General features: G+C 33.6%; 1 protein-coding gene and 1 pseudogene across 1 annotated transcript; one reads left to right on the forward strand and one right to left on the reverse strand.

Moving 5' to 3' along the window:
* The first annotated feature begins 2,309 nt into the window (after window positions 1-2,309).
* Window positions 2,310-4,513, forward strand: LOC115962552 (NAD(P)H-quinone oxidoreductase subunit O, chloroplastic-like). The gene is made up of 6 exons (XM_031081408.1): window positions 2,310-2,606; window positions 2,702-2,757; window positions 3,074-3,139; window positions 3,224-3,265; window positions 3,642-3,701; window positions 4,205-4,513. Exons 1-6 carry the CDS (start codon window positions 2,384-2,386, stop codon window positions 4,232-4,234), a joined length of 477 nt encoding a protein of 158 aa, XP_030937268.1. The 5' UTR covers window positions 2,310-2,383; the 3' UTR covers window positions 4,235-4,513.
* Window positions 4,514-10,287: 5,774 nt separating this feature from the next.
* On the reverse strand, window positions 10,288-13,547 carry LOC115965706 (annotated as a pseudogene).
* Window positions 13,548-15,288: the final 1,741 nt, after the last annotated feature.

Genomic DNA, 15,288 nt, shown 5'->3' on the forward strand with positions numbered 1-15,288 from the left:
GTTTATATTATTTTCTTTCTCCTTTACTTTCTCTGTGAATGATATTATCATAACTATAATCATGCTTTATATGTAGGGATTACATAGCCATTTATTTAAATAGTCAGGATACTCTGTTTTGGTTATTGTTATTATATCTGCCTGCCGTAACTCATCTGAAACAGTTCTGCTTACCGTAAGCCTACTCCTGGTAGACAAGACTGTGCACAAACTGGCCCAAGTTGAGTTACAATTGGACTGACCCCAACTCCCTTACTCAGAAAACATTCGGGCCCATTATCGCAGGAGACAGCCCAGCCCAACGCACAAAAGGCCCCTACACACACTAATTGAGCTTTCATATTCAAATTCCAAAATACTACTCATTAATATGGGAGAGAATACTTTAAAAAAAAAAAAAAAAACCTTATCAAAAAATAATGGGAGAGAATCAAGAATTGGTGATAGAGCATTTAATAAATGAGTTTGGTTTACCTCTAATACTTTTTTAACTGGAATCTACTTTAGTTTTAATGAGAAACTGTCACATCATTCACTAACTAAATAAAAAGAGGAGATTAAAATCCACTACCACCAGCCAGTTCAAAACGTACAGTACATGTCTAATTAAAAAAGTACAAGAAGTAAGCCAAAACCCTTAATAAATTATATTGAGACCTTTTCTTTTGGAGTGCATATCATGGTGGAGTCAATGGAGTATATGTGCGTATTTATGGTGTAATAAAGTAGGGCAAGCTAGGTTTTGATTGTTGGATAGCTGACCACCTTTTATAATTACACATTGACTCTTTTCTTTCTTCTTTTTTTGAATTTGGTACATTCATCTTTATTAAAGGAAAAACCATAAATCCTATTGATTTTTGGGCAAGATTTATTAAATCCATTTATTCACTCTTTTTTTTATTTTTATTTTATTTTTTATAATTCTTATGATATTACCAAATGAACATTAAACTCTCTTTATTTAAAACATTTAGTTTTGAATATAATGAAATTATGAACCTATTTTTGGTTTTATTGGAGGATTATTATTTATTATTATCTCAATGGTTTAAGAATAATTACTTTATAAAGTTATAATATTTAGTTATAATTTGTTATTTTTTTAATATTCTTAATAATATGTGAAAATTTACATAAAATTATTAATATATTTTTTAACTAAAAATAATTAGTTTTAAACTTATTATGTATTTATTTAAATAATTTAAAAATTATTAATTAAATATTAATGACATCACTGGTTCGACCATCAATTTGATCACAGTTGGACCATAAAATCGGGAACCACTCTTTTTTCCGGCTCTTTGACTGGTCTAGTTTTTAAAACCATGCTTCTAACACTCCCCCTCACGATAGAATGAATTTTTTTATTATTTTATTTATTGCACTCGATATTTTAAATGTTTGATAACTTTTTTATTCAAAAGGGTAAAACTATATAATTGGCCCCTATTCTTTACACCATATGTCAATTTGGTCTCAAACATTTCAATTGTGTCAATTTAGCCTCTGGCCTTTTAATGTTATGTCAATTTGGATCCTACCATTATCTCTTTGTTGAAAATATCTGATGTGTCTAGCAGATTAATAAAAAATGTTTTTTTTTTTTTTTTGTGACACTAACTGCCATCTATACAGCGAATTCATACTAAAATTAAATATAAAAAAAGAAAAGAAAAGAGAAAACAATTATTGTTTACCCTATTGAAAAGAAAAAAGAAAAATTTGATAACTTTATTTAATGGTAATTTTTGAAAACTTTTATCTTTTTATTTAAGAGACAAACAATTAATGATACTCCCTTCAAAAGCAACCTATATTTTAAATTTTTAATAACTTTTTTTTAATTTAAAATTAGAAAATTTTTGATAACTTTGTTTAAGGGTAATTTTGGGAAATTTTATCTTTTTATTTAAGAGCAAAACAATAAATAAAGTTTCCTTAAGAAGTTGGATTTTATAGATACGACATTCACAACATATTTTAGGTGATAAATTGTTATTGTTATTGATTTGAACAACCATTAAAATTACCTTTTTGTCTACCAATAATAATCTATCAATTAAAATTTATTGTGAAAATGTTTTCGAAATTTTTTTTCCCGTATCATATTACCATGAATATCCCTATGCCTCTCTCCTCCCAAGGAACAGGAGGTGAGCCAAATGACCAAATTGCCAACCACCATTCTTTATTTACACCTAAACTTGATGATGTGGCACATTATGATTGGTTGAACTTACCGCGTAGCAACGGATTTTTGTCTTCAAAATCTGGCCGATAGAAATACAAGGATTCAGCATTTCTTATCTCTATAGTGAATAACTCTGAAAACTTCCCAAGACTCACACTTTCAACTTCAAGGTCTCTTTTCTCTCCCATGGCTTTCTCTGCAACGTTCTCACAAAACTCATTCTCATGCCTCTCTCAATTCCCTCACAACTTAAGAAGAAACCCTCTTCGTTTGCCATCAATTCGAGCTGTAAAATCCACCGAACCGGAGAAGGAAAAGACTGTGGAAACAAAGAGCGAAGAATCATCTGTTTCTAATGCTCAACCATCAACCACACCTCCTAAGACCCCCAGAAAGCCCGTCTATTCGAGTGAGTTCTGAATTTTCTAGAAAAATATTCTATTTATTCTTATTCTTTGACTTTTTTTTTTCTTTTTAAAAAAAAAAAAATTTATTTATGGGCAGTGAAGAAAGGTCAGATTGTGAGGGTGGACAAGGAGAAGTATCTCAGTAGTGTCAATGTAAGTTTAATAAGTGGGTTTTTTTTTTCTATAATGCTAAAGCTGGATTGGTTGAATACAATTTTCCCATGAAGTCAATTTAATGCTAGTCACAACGGATTTGATATTTGGTATTGTTGGGAAATTTCTGTAGTCATTTCCTACAAAGAAGAGGCTTGAATATGAATAAACTGAACTCAGCTATATGAATGTGTTATTATATAGAGGATATTTGAATCTTAGCTTTTGTGTGTAACCCTTTCTTTCCCTTTTGAATTTGACTCATTATATACTTAGCTTTGGCATAAGCTGGAATGTGTTTGATTCAAAATTTCAGTATCTATCTGTTGGGCACCCACCATACTACAAAGGCTTGGACTACATTTATGAAGACCGTGGTGAGGTAGCTTCTTTACACTCTCTGGCAGCACTCATGAAGTAAGGCTGGCCATTTCGATTTTCTGATGACAGCATAATACTCTTTTAGGTCTTGGATATACGTAATTTCGAAACCGGGGAGTATGCACTAGTAAGTGATTTATGTTTGAGCTCTTCTCTTTGATATAAAACATTCAGATTTATTTGGACATTGAAGATTAGTCTGCAGCTTAAAAATAATAAATAACATGGCTTTAATTTCTGTGTTATGTCATATGTGAAAGGCTTTCTGAAACTTATGTCAAGTAAGGAATAACCTGTGGTTGGTATGCTTGGATTAATGTTTTTGAACATGACATTTTTAAAAGTGTCAAACCATATCAAAGATTTTACTTTTATATACAAAAGTTGCAACATTTGCATTGAAATTTCAAGTTTCCTATGTTATGACTTTCACCATATCAACCAAGATAAATACTCTAAGTGAATATGTGACTTTGAAGGATTTAAGAATGATGTTTTTGCAGATTGGATGGGTTGGGATCCCAACTGCACCAGCTTGGCTTCCAACAGACATGCTTATCAAGGTACTGCTAACAGTTTGTTTTATTGGATGCTTCATACTGCTGCTCTAAGAGAGCCAACAAGCCAAGCTTAGCTTGGTGTTTAAGTATTGTGATTTTGTGACTGAACTTAGATCAAGATCAAGCTCAGCAAGCCTAATTCAACCTTGAATCATGTTTTATTTAGCTGAGCTCAAGTTATCCAGGCTAGTTCATTAGCCTGACATTGGTTCTATCTCAAAATCTAACACTTCTTTTAGACATTGCAAATTAGCACTTTCTTCACGGTCAAGATTTTTACTCAGTTGAGTCAGCTCCATAAATTCTATTATAACCATGCCAAACTAAATCGAGCTGAGCATATGTTACCAAATAAAAAACTTATTAGCAGTTAGACACTGGCTCATTTGATTGGTGAGGATGCAGATCTGCTGCTCAGTTGTGCCTTGCTTCACTCGACTATTCAAACCTTCTATTAGGAGCTTTTGTGGTTATTTTGGTCACCTGACCCTTGTGTTTGATTGCAGTCAGATAAACTCAATTACGAGAGAATGTGATCCAGGATCCAGAAGCATAATTGCCTGCTATTACTGATGGATGCCATTGCTTGCCATCAGAAATTATATCTCAACAAGAGTCCCTTGGTTTCTGATCACCATCAGCAACTTCCGAATCTTTTGTCACAATTGATGTGATTGATGTTAGGCAAGAATAACATGATCATCAACATAATTTTGTTGAGATTTTGTTCTTATTCTAAAAAGTATATAATATTAAGCATATCAAAACTATGCATGTGAAACTCTTGAAGCCTTGAAGGTGCATTATTTCAAGCTATATATATATGTATATATGTATATATAGTACACAAAAATTGATAAACAATACAAGAAAATGACTTAAGTACACCATTGAACATTCAAGAGTGGATTTTAATCCCCCCCCCCTTCTCCCCCATTCTTAAAAAATAATCATAAAAAAAAAAAAAAAAAAAAAAAAAAAAAAAAAAGCAAAACTGACACTGAAGATAATAGGTCCAAAAACTGACTTGAGGTTTGTTATTAAAAAAAAAAAAAACAAAACACAAAATAGCATTGTTTACAAAATGATGATGCAATGTTATGACGATGGAGGAGAGTGATTAATAAAATGAATATCATTTTTTGTACTCAACTATAGGATCATTAGCAATGTCCTCCCTAAATTTTAAATTTTAACAATTAGCTTCTTAAACTATGAGATTAGTTGCAATGTTCCCCCACCACTTAAAAGTCTCTTATTTTCATTGTATCTAACTGCTATTTCCACAAGCTTATCATGTATTATAGAAATAAAAAAGAATACAATAACAATGAAAAACTTTTGAGAGACAGACAGACAGAGAGAGAGAAGAACAAGAAGTCAATGAATAAAAGCTTAATGGTCTTTCCCTTCTTTTCTGGACAAAATAGTAAAATTTCATTGTGCATGTGTGAGAGCCATCAAGATGATTGATAGACAAAGCTTAATGATGAATTAAAGGTTTAAGTATAACAAATAAGAAGAAACGTCAAAGGTAAGGAGATATTGCAAGAAGGGGTTGGAGTCAACCCACCGACCTGATGAACTTGAACCAACCCAACCAACACCCAGTGTGTGTGTGTGAGAGAGAGAGAGAGAGAGAGTCACAAACAACTAAGATATATAGTAAGAAAATATAAACATGAAAACTTGTAAGGCTAAGAATAGTCAAGTTTATAGCAAGAACATGTAAAAGGTCATCTAATTTAAAATTAACTTGTATGGAACAAACTATATGTCTTTCATAATTGGATGCCCTTATTGATTACTGTTGCTGATCTAGATCAATGTTACTAAGAATTCCCAAATTCTTCTTAATCACCTTACTAACAGACACTAATGCTTAAGGTTGATAAGCATCACAAGAATAAACAGTGAATCAACTGCATCGATTTATGATATATACCTAAACCAGAGCTCATATTAACTTTTGATCTTCTGCAGCAGTTAGTATGTGTAGAGAAAGATAAAGAATCCTTGTATAAATTAGGACTACATCAGGACTCATTTATCTTTATGCATCATATATGTATGCGCGTATGTATTAATCATTGATGAGGTTCAAAACTAGGTTTCTAAACATATCCTATCTCCAAAAAATGGTCATGATTCACAACTGACAGATGCAAAATATTGTTTACACAATTTTTCAGATATTACTTTAACGTAAATCAAACTACAACTACATAGGAGCCAGTTACTTCACAAGCAAGCAGCCATAAAAATAGATTTTGATTTGCCAAATGCTCAAATGTACATACAGTTGTATGATATTTGCACTTTTGCAAATTTCAATCTAATGTGAACAAAGCAAAATAAAGTATGCAGGGCTTACAGTAAGGTCATAATTTAGGCACACTGCAGCATGTTTGAGGCCACCTCACACATAATTTAGGATTACGAGTGCTTGCTGGGATTATTTTTTGAAATCTCCCAAATGTGCAGTCTAGGAAAACATAATCAAGTGGACACCTTTCTTACCAACATTTTCTCTGGTAAACAATGTAGACACTATGACACTCAGGTGTGAGTCTGCAATCTCTTGGATGCAGGATATTACCAAAATTGCCATCTAACATGAACATTACAGCTCCTGAAGTTTACGCAACCCATGCTAGAAAAGGGATGATCCATCATATTAAGGATAGAGTAAACTGAACCCTTGCCCCCTCTCTAACCCCCCCCCCCCCCCCCCACCCCAAACCCCCAAAAAAAAAAAATAATAATAATAATTGCTTCAATTTCTACTATATAAAATTGTGATTCCTTCAATTCAGGGTCTTATTATTGCCAATATCAATTTATTATTTGAAATTTTGTACATATTGCATATGGTTGTTTTTGGTGCTATAGTGAGCGTTTCGGCTGGGCGTCTGTGTTTTCAGATTTTTTTTTTTCCCTGCGCGTGAACAGTAACATCACATGGGTTCACTGTGCAGGAGACAAAAATCATTGTTCATACACTGTTCATCACTGTAGCAGCATTGTTCATACATTAAAAAATATTAAAAATAGGTCCCACAGTACTATTCACACATTTAAAAATTACTTTGCTACAGTATTTTCAGTTTTCAGTTTCAGCAACAATAAGTTCAATCCAAACGGACCCATAATCCTTTTTTTTTTTTTTCCTGGACCATCCAATTGATAAAAGCATCAGGAAATAGCAGCAAGGTTTTAGCTGTCAAAATTTTATTCAAAAAAAGAAAGATTCTGATAGAAATTTTATCAAGTAAAACACCCTGATATATAATCAAGACTAAGCAAAAAGATAAGTGTAAGCACATTCTTCCTAATTTGACATTTCAATCTAGTCTGTATATAGCAATGTTTTAAACACGTTGATTTATGCATTGATGTTCTGCACTAGGCTAAACTGAGATAGGGGTAAGCATGTCCTTCTTACACATGCCTAAAAGTGTGATGAACACACACACAAATTTATCGGTGCTTTAAGTCTTGCACGCACAAGATGAACCTTGGCATTGAATTGTGGTATCAATTGAGTTTGTTTTTTCTATATATTTTGTCCATTTGTTATGGTGGTACTTATAAAAGGCTATATTTTGTATCCTTCAAAGTTGAGGGGTTTTCTCTCCATTCTTTTTTGTTGCATTCCCTGAAATATCTTTGCCTGATGTGTTTTTGTAAATCAAAGACTGCAGTTTTCATCTCTTCTTGGTATGACGTGGTGCGGATACTTTTTGAGTTAGACTAATAGAAAATGAAGAAAAGATCAATAATCTGGTTTGTGCTAAGAAAGACTGGGAAAAAAAAGAAAAGAATAAAAGAATAGATTATGCATATGACTTCCTCATATAAAGTATTCTTTATTTTCTTCCCCTCGTTTCTGTTCCATAATTTTCTTTTATCCTTTTTCCCTAGTCTTTTATTAAGAAATAAGATAGTGAAAGGCAATGGCAGAGTCAGGATTTCAGTTTAGGAGGGCAAAATTAAAAGACAATTAAAAATATAAAAAAAAGCCTAAAGAAAATCAATCAATATTAATAATAAATAAATAAACCATTGTAAACAACTATAATTGTAATAACATTTTGTTGTGTTTCTAACATTACTTATTATTATATAATTATATTGTGTATAATATTAATATGGGGCCCATTGATTGAGTTGTTGTCGCTGGTTTGAAAGGGAAAAAAAAAAAAAAAAAAAGATTGGGGAGAAAATATAAAAGAATAGCGGGAATGGTGTGGTGTGGTGAAATTATGTGTGACAGTGGCTTTCAAGAAGTGAGAGCTGGTGTCTTTTTCTTAGGTGCTAGGCTTATTGATCAAGTAATATAGGTTTTTGGCTTTTTTCTTATGTCAGTGGTACAGATTGGTTATTGTGGGAATGCTTCTTTATTTTTTCTTTTCTTATATCAGGAGGGACAAGACCTTAAAAGAGTTAAAGTTATTGTTCATTTAAAAGTAATTTTTTGAGGAGTCAGGGAGGGTACTTGCCCCCTCTCGCCCCCCCCCCCCTTGGCTCTGCCCTTGTTGGAAGGTTAAGCACCAAAACATTTCTTGTTGGGAATTCCAAAATCTGTGATATGCGAAAATAAGAAAGAAAACAATCACATTACACAAGAAATTACATGATCCAACAGTTTGTCTACATCTATGAAGTTGCAATAATTTCACTATTTTAGGGAAATTTTATAAAATGTGGCAGTGCAGTTTTTTTCTCAATGCAACAAACCATATTCTGAAGCAAAAGTATCTATATCCCACACAACAGATACACAATGAGCTAAAAAGGGACCAATTTGTTTTGGGCTTAATTTCATGCTCAAATTCTGGCTATTTTATCTTATTAGGTACATTTTATTCAAAAAATTCACTAATAGTCAAATGGCACTGCCGAGTGGCGATGATGGCAAACTATTTGTTATGATATGAAATATCAAACAATAAGTATAAAACTTTACAATTTCCAAGAACTCACATGAGCAAACAAATTAACCAACAAAATACAGTACAAACCCAATCATTACTATAAGAGAACAGTTACCAGGGCAGGGGAGGATTTGTAAATGATCGGGGCACTGTCTCGGAGAGAGACTTGGTAAAATAGACATGCATGTGACCATCCGGACTACTACACCGGGACAAAAAGACCCTGTGAGGAGGGAGGGGTGAGGAGTGTTCCACAGTCATTTTTTTCTAAGACTAAATTACATTTTTGGCACTTAAAGTTTAAGGTTGTTTTCATTTTAGTGTCACTAAATTACTAATAAAAATGAACAACATGACCAAAAGCAGAATCAAACATGAATGCCACACAAGGGTTTAGTTAGTTGATCTAATGAGAAAAAAGAGATTGAGAGGCAGAAAGAAAGAAGTGAAAATTAAAGAGAAAGAGGAGAGTGAGCGGTAGAGGAAGAGGAAGAGAGAATGATGAGAGAGCTTTTCTGACTTCTTTTCAGCGTGTGGGGCCTGTGGGCTTCACAACTTTTTCCCAAGTTTGAGTTTTTTGGGTGAGAACTACACCCGGGTATAAGAACCAAACACAAACTTTTGTGAGATGTGAGAAAAATAGAGATAGAGATATGAGAATTGGATTAGAGTTTAGAGTAATGAGAACTGAAATTTGAGTTACCTCTAAACCAAACACCCCCTAAATATCCCCAATGACAACTCCAAACTTTCTTTTTTTCAACATGAAAAAGAAATAGGTTCATATAGAGGGCTGAATAATTATCTCATACACTGAATATATATTTTCTTTCTCTAATAATGTAGTTGTTCCATAGTCATAGGGACCTATACATAAGGATCTTACAACAGGATATTGAAATCCCCATAAAAATACCACTAGATTAACCGCCAGTGATTATTATCCGGTCAAAATCTTAGCTAATTGATTGAAGTAACACCAATGGACACAGATCCTGGAATAAATAGGGTGGGGTAGGCCCAACCACCACACTACACGTATAGACGTGAACCCCCTTGTAACTGTATGTGCGACTCTCTCTGCATACAGCTCACACAGGGACTCCTAAATCCATCTCGAGCCGCGAGGGTGGGACTATCAACTATGGGAGTGGCTCAACCAACTAGAAACTCAAAAGATAATGCGAAGGGAAACTCAACTATATTTGATGCATTAGAGATAAGGTAAAGGTTGTGAGAATAGCAACCTATTTTATTTTAAATTTTTGATACATTTCTAGCTTGTATGTGATTTGACACGTACCAAACAGAGTCAAAGCATACATTTAACACTGCGTGTGTTTGTTTTTTTGGCATGAACTTTGACCTTGTGGAGCTTTTGAGGAAACTCTCGTATAACATACTGTCGTTTTTATTTAATTTAATTGTTCTCAAGCATGGTTATGAGTTCAAGCTTTGACAAAAAGTATATTGATGTGGAATGGGAAGTGAAGGAAACATCTTATTGTTAGCTGAAAATATTACAACTGCTAATGAAATTAGATAATTCATTTTCCAAACATAATATCAATAGGATCAAACACAAATACAAGTTTGAAAGAAATTATTTTGATTTACTCAAACGCAAATAAAATATAGATATAAGACTGGGTATAAGAACCATGTAGAATACTCCTCAATAAACTATAAGCATGTTTATCTAGAACGCCAAACGTGTCTTTCCATCCATTGTAAAACTTTATGAGCCTGCAATTAGTTAATAGAAAACAACGTAAATAGGAAAATGTCAAAGTAAGTAAAGTACTTAATACCAACATTTTGAGGGTTAAAAGTTTGTTTTTTTTTTTTTTTTTACCTTCTAAATATTCAAGAACGTAGTGCTAAATTCGAGCGCCATGAAGAATGTCTCTGACCAAATACAGCTCAGACAAGGCCTTGATAATGTCCCATCGTTCTTGTGGCAACTCCATAGAGCATGATACTCCAATCTTGACCATGGATATTAAACACTCCTCTGTTCTGTTTGTATCTCCACAATTGTTTAACAGTTTTGGGTCTGAAATCTCTATTACACGATTAGGCAATGCCATGCTAGCATAGTTGTGAAGGTTAAGGCCTCCCTCAAACACACAATTTGTGGGTCTCTTTCCTGTTATCATCTCCAATAATAAGATTCCATAGCTGTAGACATCTCCTTTTGTTGACACATCACATCCTACACCGTACTCTGCCATTCAAAATATTTGATATAGAAAATATGTTCACATTACGACTTGGGATTGTAAAAAGTAATTATAGTTAATGTGGGAAAACATATGTTAATAATTAAAAATTTAGTAAATTGTTGTTACCTGGAGGAGTGTACCCAATTGTTCCCCTTATTCCAATTGAGTCGCTTTGTTTCGGATTTGTAAGTTCTAAAAGAAATTTCGCAAGCCCAAAATCTCCAATATGAGCAATCATATCACAATCAAAAAGAATATTACTTGGCTTTAGATCACAATGAACAATTGGCATTGGGCAACGGTGATGTAGGTAATCGAGTGCATAGGCAACATCAATGGCAATGCTTATTCTTTGAACAAGGTTCAAATTTTGTATATCTACTTGCCTGGTATTTGTTTCCAAATCCATATGCAACCAATTTTCTAAACTTCCATTCGGCATGAACTCAAAAACAAGAGCCTTAAAATCATTGCCATGAAAATCCACACTTGAGCAGGAAGTAATGATTTTCACAAGATTCCGATGACGAATATTTTTCAAGGCTTCACACTCGGAGATGAAGCTCTTAGAAGCTCCTTGACGTTGAATATTTATTACCTTGACTGCAACAATTGATTCATCCTCACCAAGGATACCTTTATAGACCGAGCCAAAACTACCCACACCAATCAAATTTGCTGGCGAAAATCCATCAGTTGCTTTAAGGAGCCCTTGGTAAGACACTTTCAAAAGTGATTGCCTTAAAGAAGATTCTGAAGAATTATCTTTTCTTTGATTTTTGTGCCGACAAAATAAGAAAAATGACATTATGGTTACTACCGGAATCACACATGCCATTGAGATTGCCACTTTGACTGCAAGAGGCCACCTTGCTTTCTTCTCTTCTTTTGTTAAGCATCTAGGAAACTTTAATTCTGATATGCCCCCACATAGCCTACTATTTCCGATGAGTGATATTGCACTAGAATTTGAGAACACTCCTTTTGTTGGAACCTCTCCTTCAAAATCATTGAAGGATAAATTTAAATTCTTCAGGGAAAGTTTCTCCAAGAAATTTGGAATTTGACTAGACAAGTTGTTTCGAGAAAGATCCATGACTTGAATACCTCTTAAAGAACTCAAGTATATTGGAACTGCTCCTTGAAAGAAATTACCCTCCATATAAAGGTACTCAAGGCTTGTACAAGAGCCTAGGCTACTTGGAATTTTACTTGACAAATTGTTCTCAGATAAGTCCAACTCTACTAAATGGACAAGATTGCCAACCTCTGATGGTAGCAATCCAATGAAAAAGTTCCGACCTAAATTAAGTGAAATTGACAACGAGGAAATTCCAAAGAGTTGTTTTGGAAGGGTGCCGCTAAGGTTGTTTTGATACAAATTTAACAACAACAAATTTTGGCAATTTTCTATACTTGATGGGATAGTTCCTTGCAATCTATTATTGTCTAAGTACAGATAATTTATCAATGATAGGTTTCCAAGGGTAATTGGTAACCTTCCTGAGAGTTTATTGTCACTTAAAACTAATCGTTGTAACTTATGAAGATTGCCAATCTCACTTGGGATTGTCCCAATTAATTTGTTACCATCCATCAATAAGTTGGTCAAGTTAACCAAATTACCCATCCTTGACTGATACTTTTCCCGTAAAACTGTTTTCTTCAATTAGGAAGAGTTCTAATTCTGAAGCATTAGATAAAGAGACCGGAAGAGATCCGGTAAATTGGTTTCGATCAATTTGAAACCACTGGAGACGAGGAAGGGTGAGAAATAAGTCTGAAGGAAGACTTCCACTAATCTCATTTTTGGCCAATGAAAAAATAATTATAGACGAAAGATTATATAAAGATGGAGGGACCAAACCAGAGAGTTTATTTCCACCCAGTCCAAGATATTTTAAGCTTTGTAACTGACCCAAGGCATCTGGAATATGTCCTCCCAAAACATTGTCAGCTGCAGATATAAGTTGTAGAGAGCTAAGGTTCCCAATGAAAGGTGGGATTCCTCCCATGAGATTGTTTGTGTCAAAAGAAAGAGACTTTAGCATTGACAAAGAAGCAAGCTGCTTTGGGATCGACCCTGAAAGGTTATTTCTAGCTACAGAAATGAAATTGAGGTTGGAACAATGGGAAAGGTTTGCAGGAATTTCCCCATCAAAGGAGTTATTGTACAACATCAATGCTCGCAACCTGTAGAGACGGCCAACTTCATCAGGAATTTTGTCTCCAATGGTGTTGTTTGCGAGCACGATTTGTCTAAGAAAGCTAAGGTTGCCTATGTATGGAGACAAAGAACCCACCAAATCTCTGGACCGCAGATCTAATATTGTGACTCTTCTATGCTTGCGGCCGCATGTCACACCTTCCCACTGGCAGAAATGGTTGGAATCATTCCATGAGCTGAGAATGTTTCTAGGGTCAAGTGTTATCTTACTCTTGAACGCCAACAAAGCTTGATGATCCGTTTCATTCCCACCAGCATAACTAGTGGTGCCAGTACTATCACCAAAAACAGCAAGTGTTTTTACATGCAGCAGTACCACGAACAATAGAAGGATCGCTTGGAAGTGAATTGAGCAAAGTAGACTCAGACTCATAGCTGCAACTGGAGATTTTCTTCCTTGCCTTTTCATTTCCATTCTGCGAGTTTTGTGTTGTATTTGACTAATTAAGGTGTCTGTAGAGGAAATTTTGCAGGAACAAGGTTTTCGTGATGACAAAATAGGCGTCTATTCTACAATATAATACACCATTTATGGGGATATGGTTGTTGCCTTGCTTTGACAATATATCAAAAACAAACAAAATAGAAACCACATCAAAGACGCAAAAGTTGAAAAAAAATAAAATAAAGTAGGCGATTGCAGAAAACATGAAGAGAACGTGGTACCAAGTTTTCCCAATCCCTATAGGTTGGGCACTGTTTACAAAGGGAAAATTTCATTTTAAACTGCATAGTTTATGGGATGTAAACATAAAATTTGTCTCAAGTAATTTTTTTTATGTTATATAATACATTAAAAAAGTTTAATAATTGTTTTACTAAGCAGCTTGCTTTACATTTCAAGTGATAGATGGCATTGAAAGTTTTATTATTGCTTTTGCTTCTCTCTCTCTCTCAACAATTTAGGAACGTTGACGTGGAGACCATCTTCCTTTACATATGAGTAATCTTATAAATCGTCACATAATAAGTTAAAAAATATAGCTTTCAAAATGTTTAGAGCTAAACTCTCTTCCATGATAAAAGATGTCAAGAAGAATCTCAATGGTACTAATATAGGACAAGTTGGTTTTATTCTAATATTGCTAAAGTAGGATTAGTTGAATTAACTTTCCATGAAGCCAATTCAATGCCTAGTCACAGACACACAATTTAAGCACAATAGCCTTGGACTCATTACTGCAAGTGATGATCCTTTCGTTTCCTTTTCATTTCCAATGTGGAAAGTTTGCCTTTGTGCTTGACAAAATTATTGCATTTATTCGGCAGAAATATTGGTGCACCATGGTCTTGATATTGACAAAAAGAAGAAGTATTTACGTCTCTATTTCTTGTCACCACATACCAAAACAAACAAAAAAGATAGAGTTGTTGCCACGCAACTTGCTTAAATAAGATTAAAGATAATGCTGCCCATGTGCCATTGATTGTTGACATTGAAGACCAATCCTAGCCTACTTGAATTTTTGGTATAATTCTAATTGAATTCCTATTTCTTGTGCTAGTGTCTGTTTAGATTTTTCTTTCAATTTTTTATTAAAAAAGTTTAACAAAATTAACTTTTCTTTAAAAGAGTAAACCTTAATTACATAGTTGCAATACATTATTTTCTACAATTCAATTCAAACACTTTGTCATTTTAAATTTAATTAACATTGAAAAGGATTATACTTTTTATTATTATTATTATTATTATTATTATTATTATTATTATTATTGAGACGATAGAAATCCAATCCATGGCATTCACTTTAAAATGATTGTTATTTATCATAAAGTCAAGAAATAAATTAGTTTTTGGTATATGCATGATTCAAACCTTAGATCTTTTATTCGAAAACAAAAGGCTACTTAAGTTTTATCCTTTTAAAAGCTAATTCTATTGTTTTATCACACATTTAGCAAATAAACTACCAAAAACATATCTTGTCTCATATTTAGCAAATAGGTGAAGTGCTCTTCGACTTGCTTTTTTGTTACTCTATGTGTGCCGCAACAATTAATATTTGTAAGACCTTTTGGCAGTATTGCACCTTTTTATTTGGTGCAAATTTGTTTAGTAGTTCTCTCTTTGGTTTGTACTTTATGGCAATTTGTATTTGGCCGTGATTTGGTTTGGGTTATGGAGAAATCTCTTTGAGGGTCTTAGTTCATTAGTACAAAAGAACCATAGCATTCCACAGTTACTTTTTAAATACTAA

Source organism: Quercus lobata, chromosome 10, assembly GCF_001633185.2.
Source record: "Quercus lobata isolate SW786 chromosome 10, ValleyOak3.0 Primary Assembly, whole genome shotgun sequence".
NCBI classification, from domain to species: domain Eukaryota; kingdom Viridiplantae; phylum Streptophyta; class Magnoliopsida; order Fagales; family Fagaceae; genus Quercus; species Quercus lobata.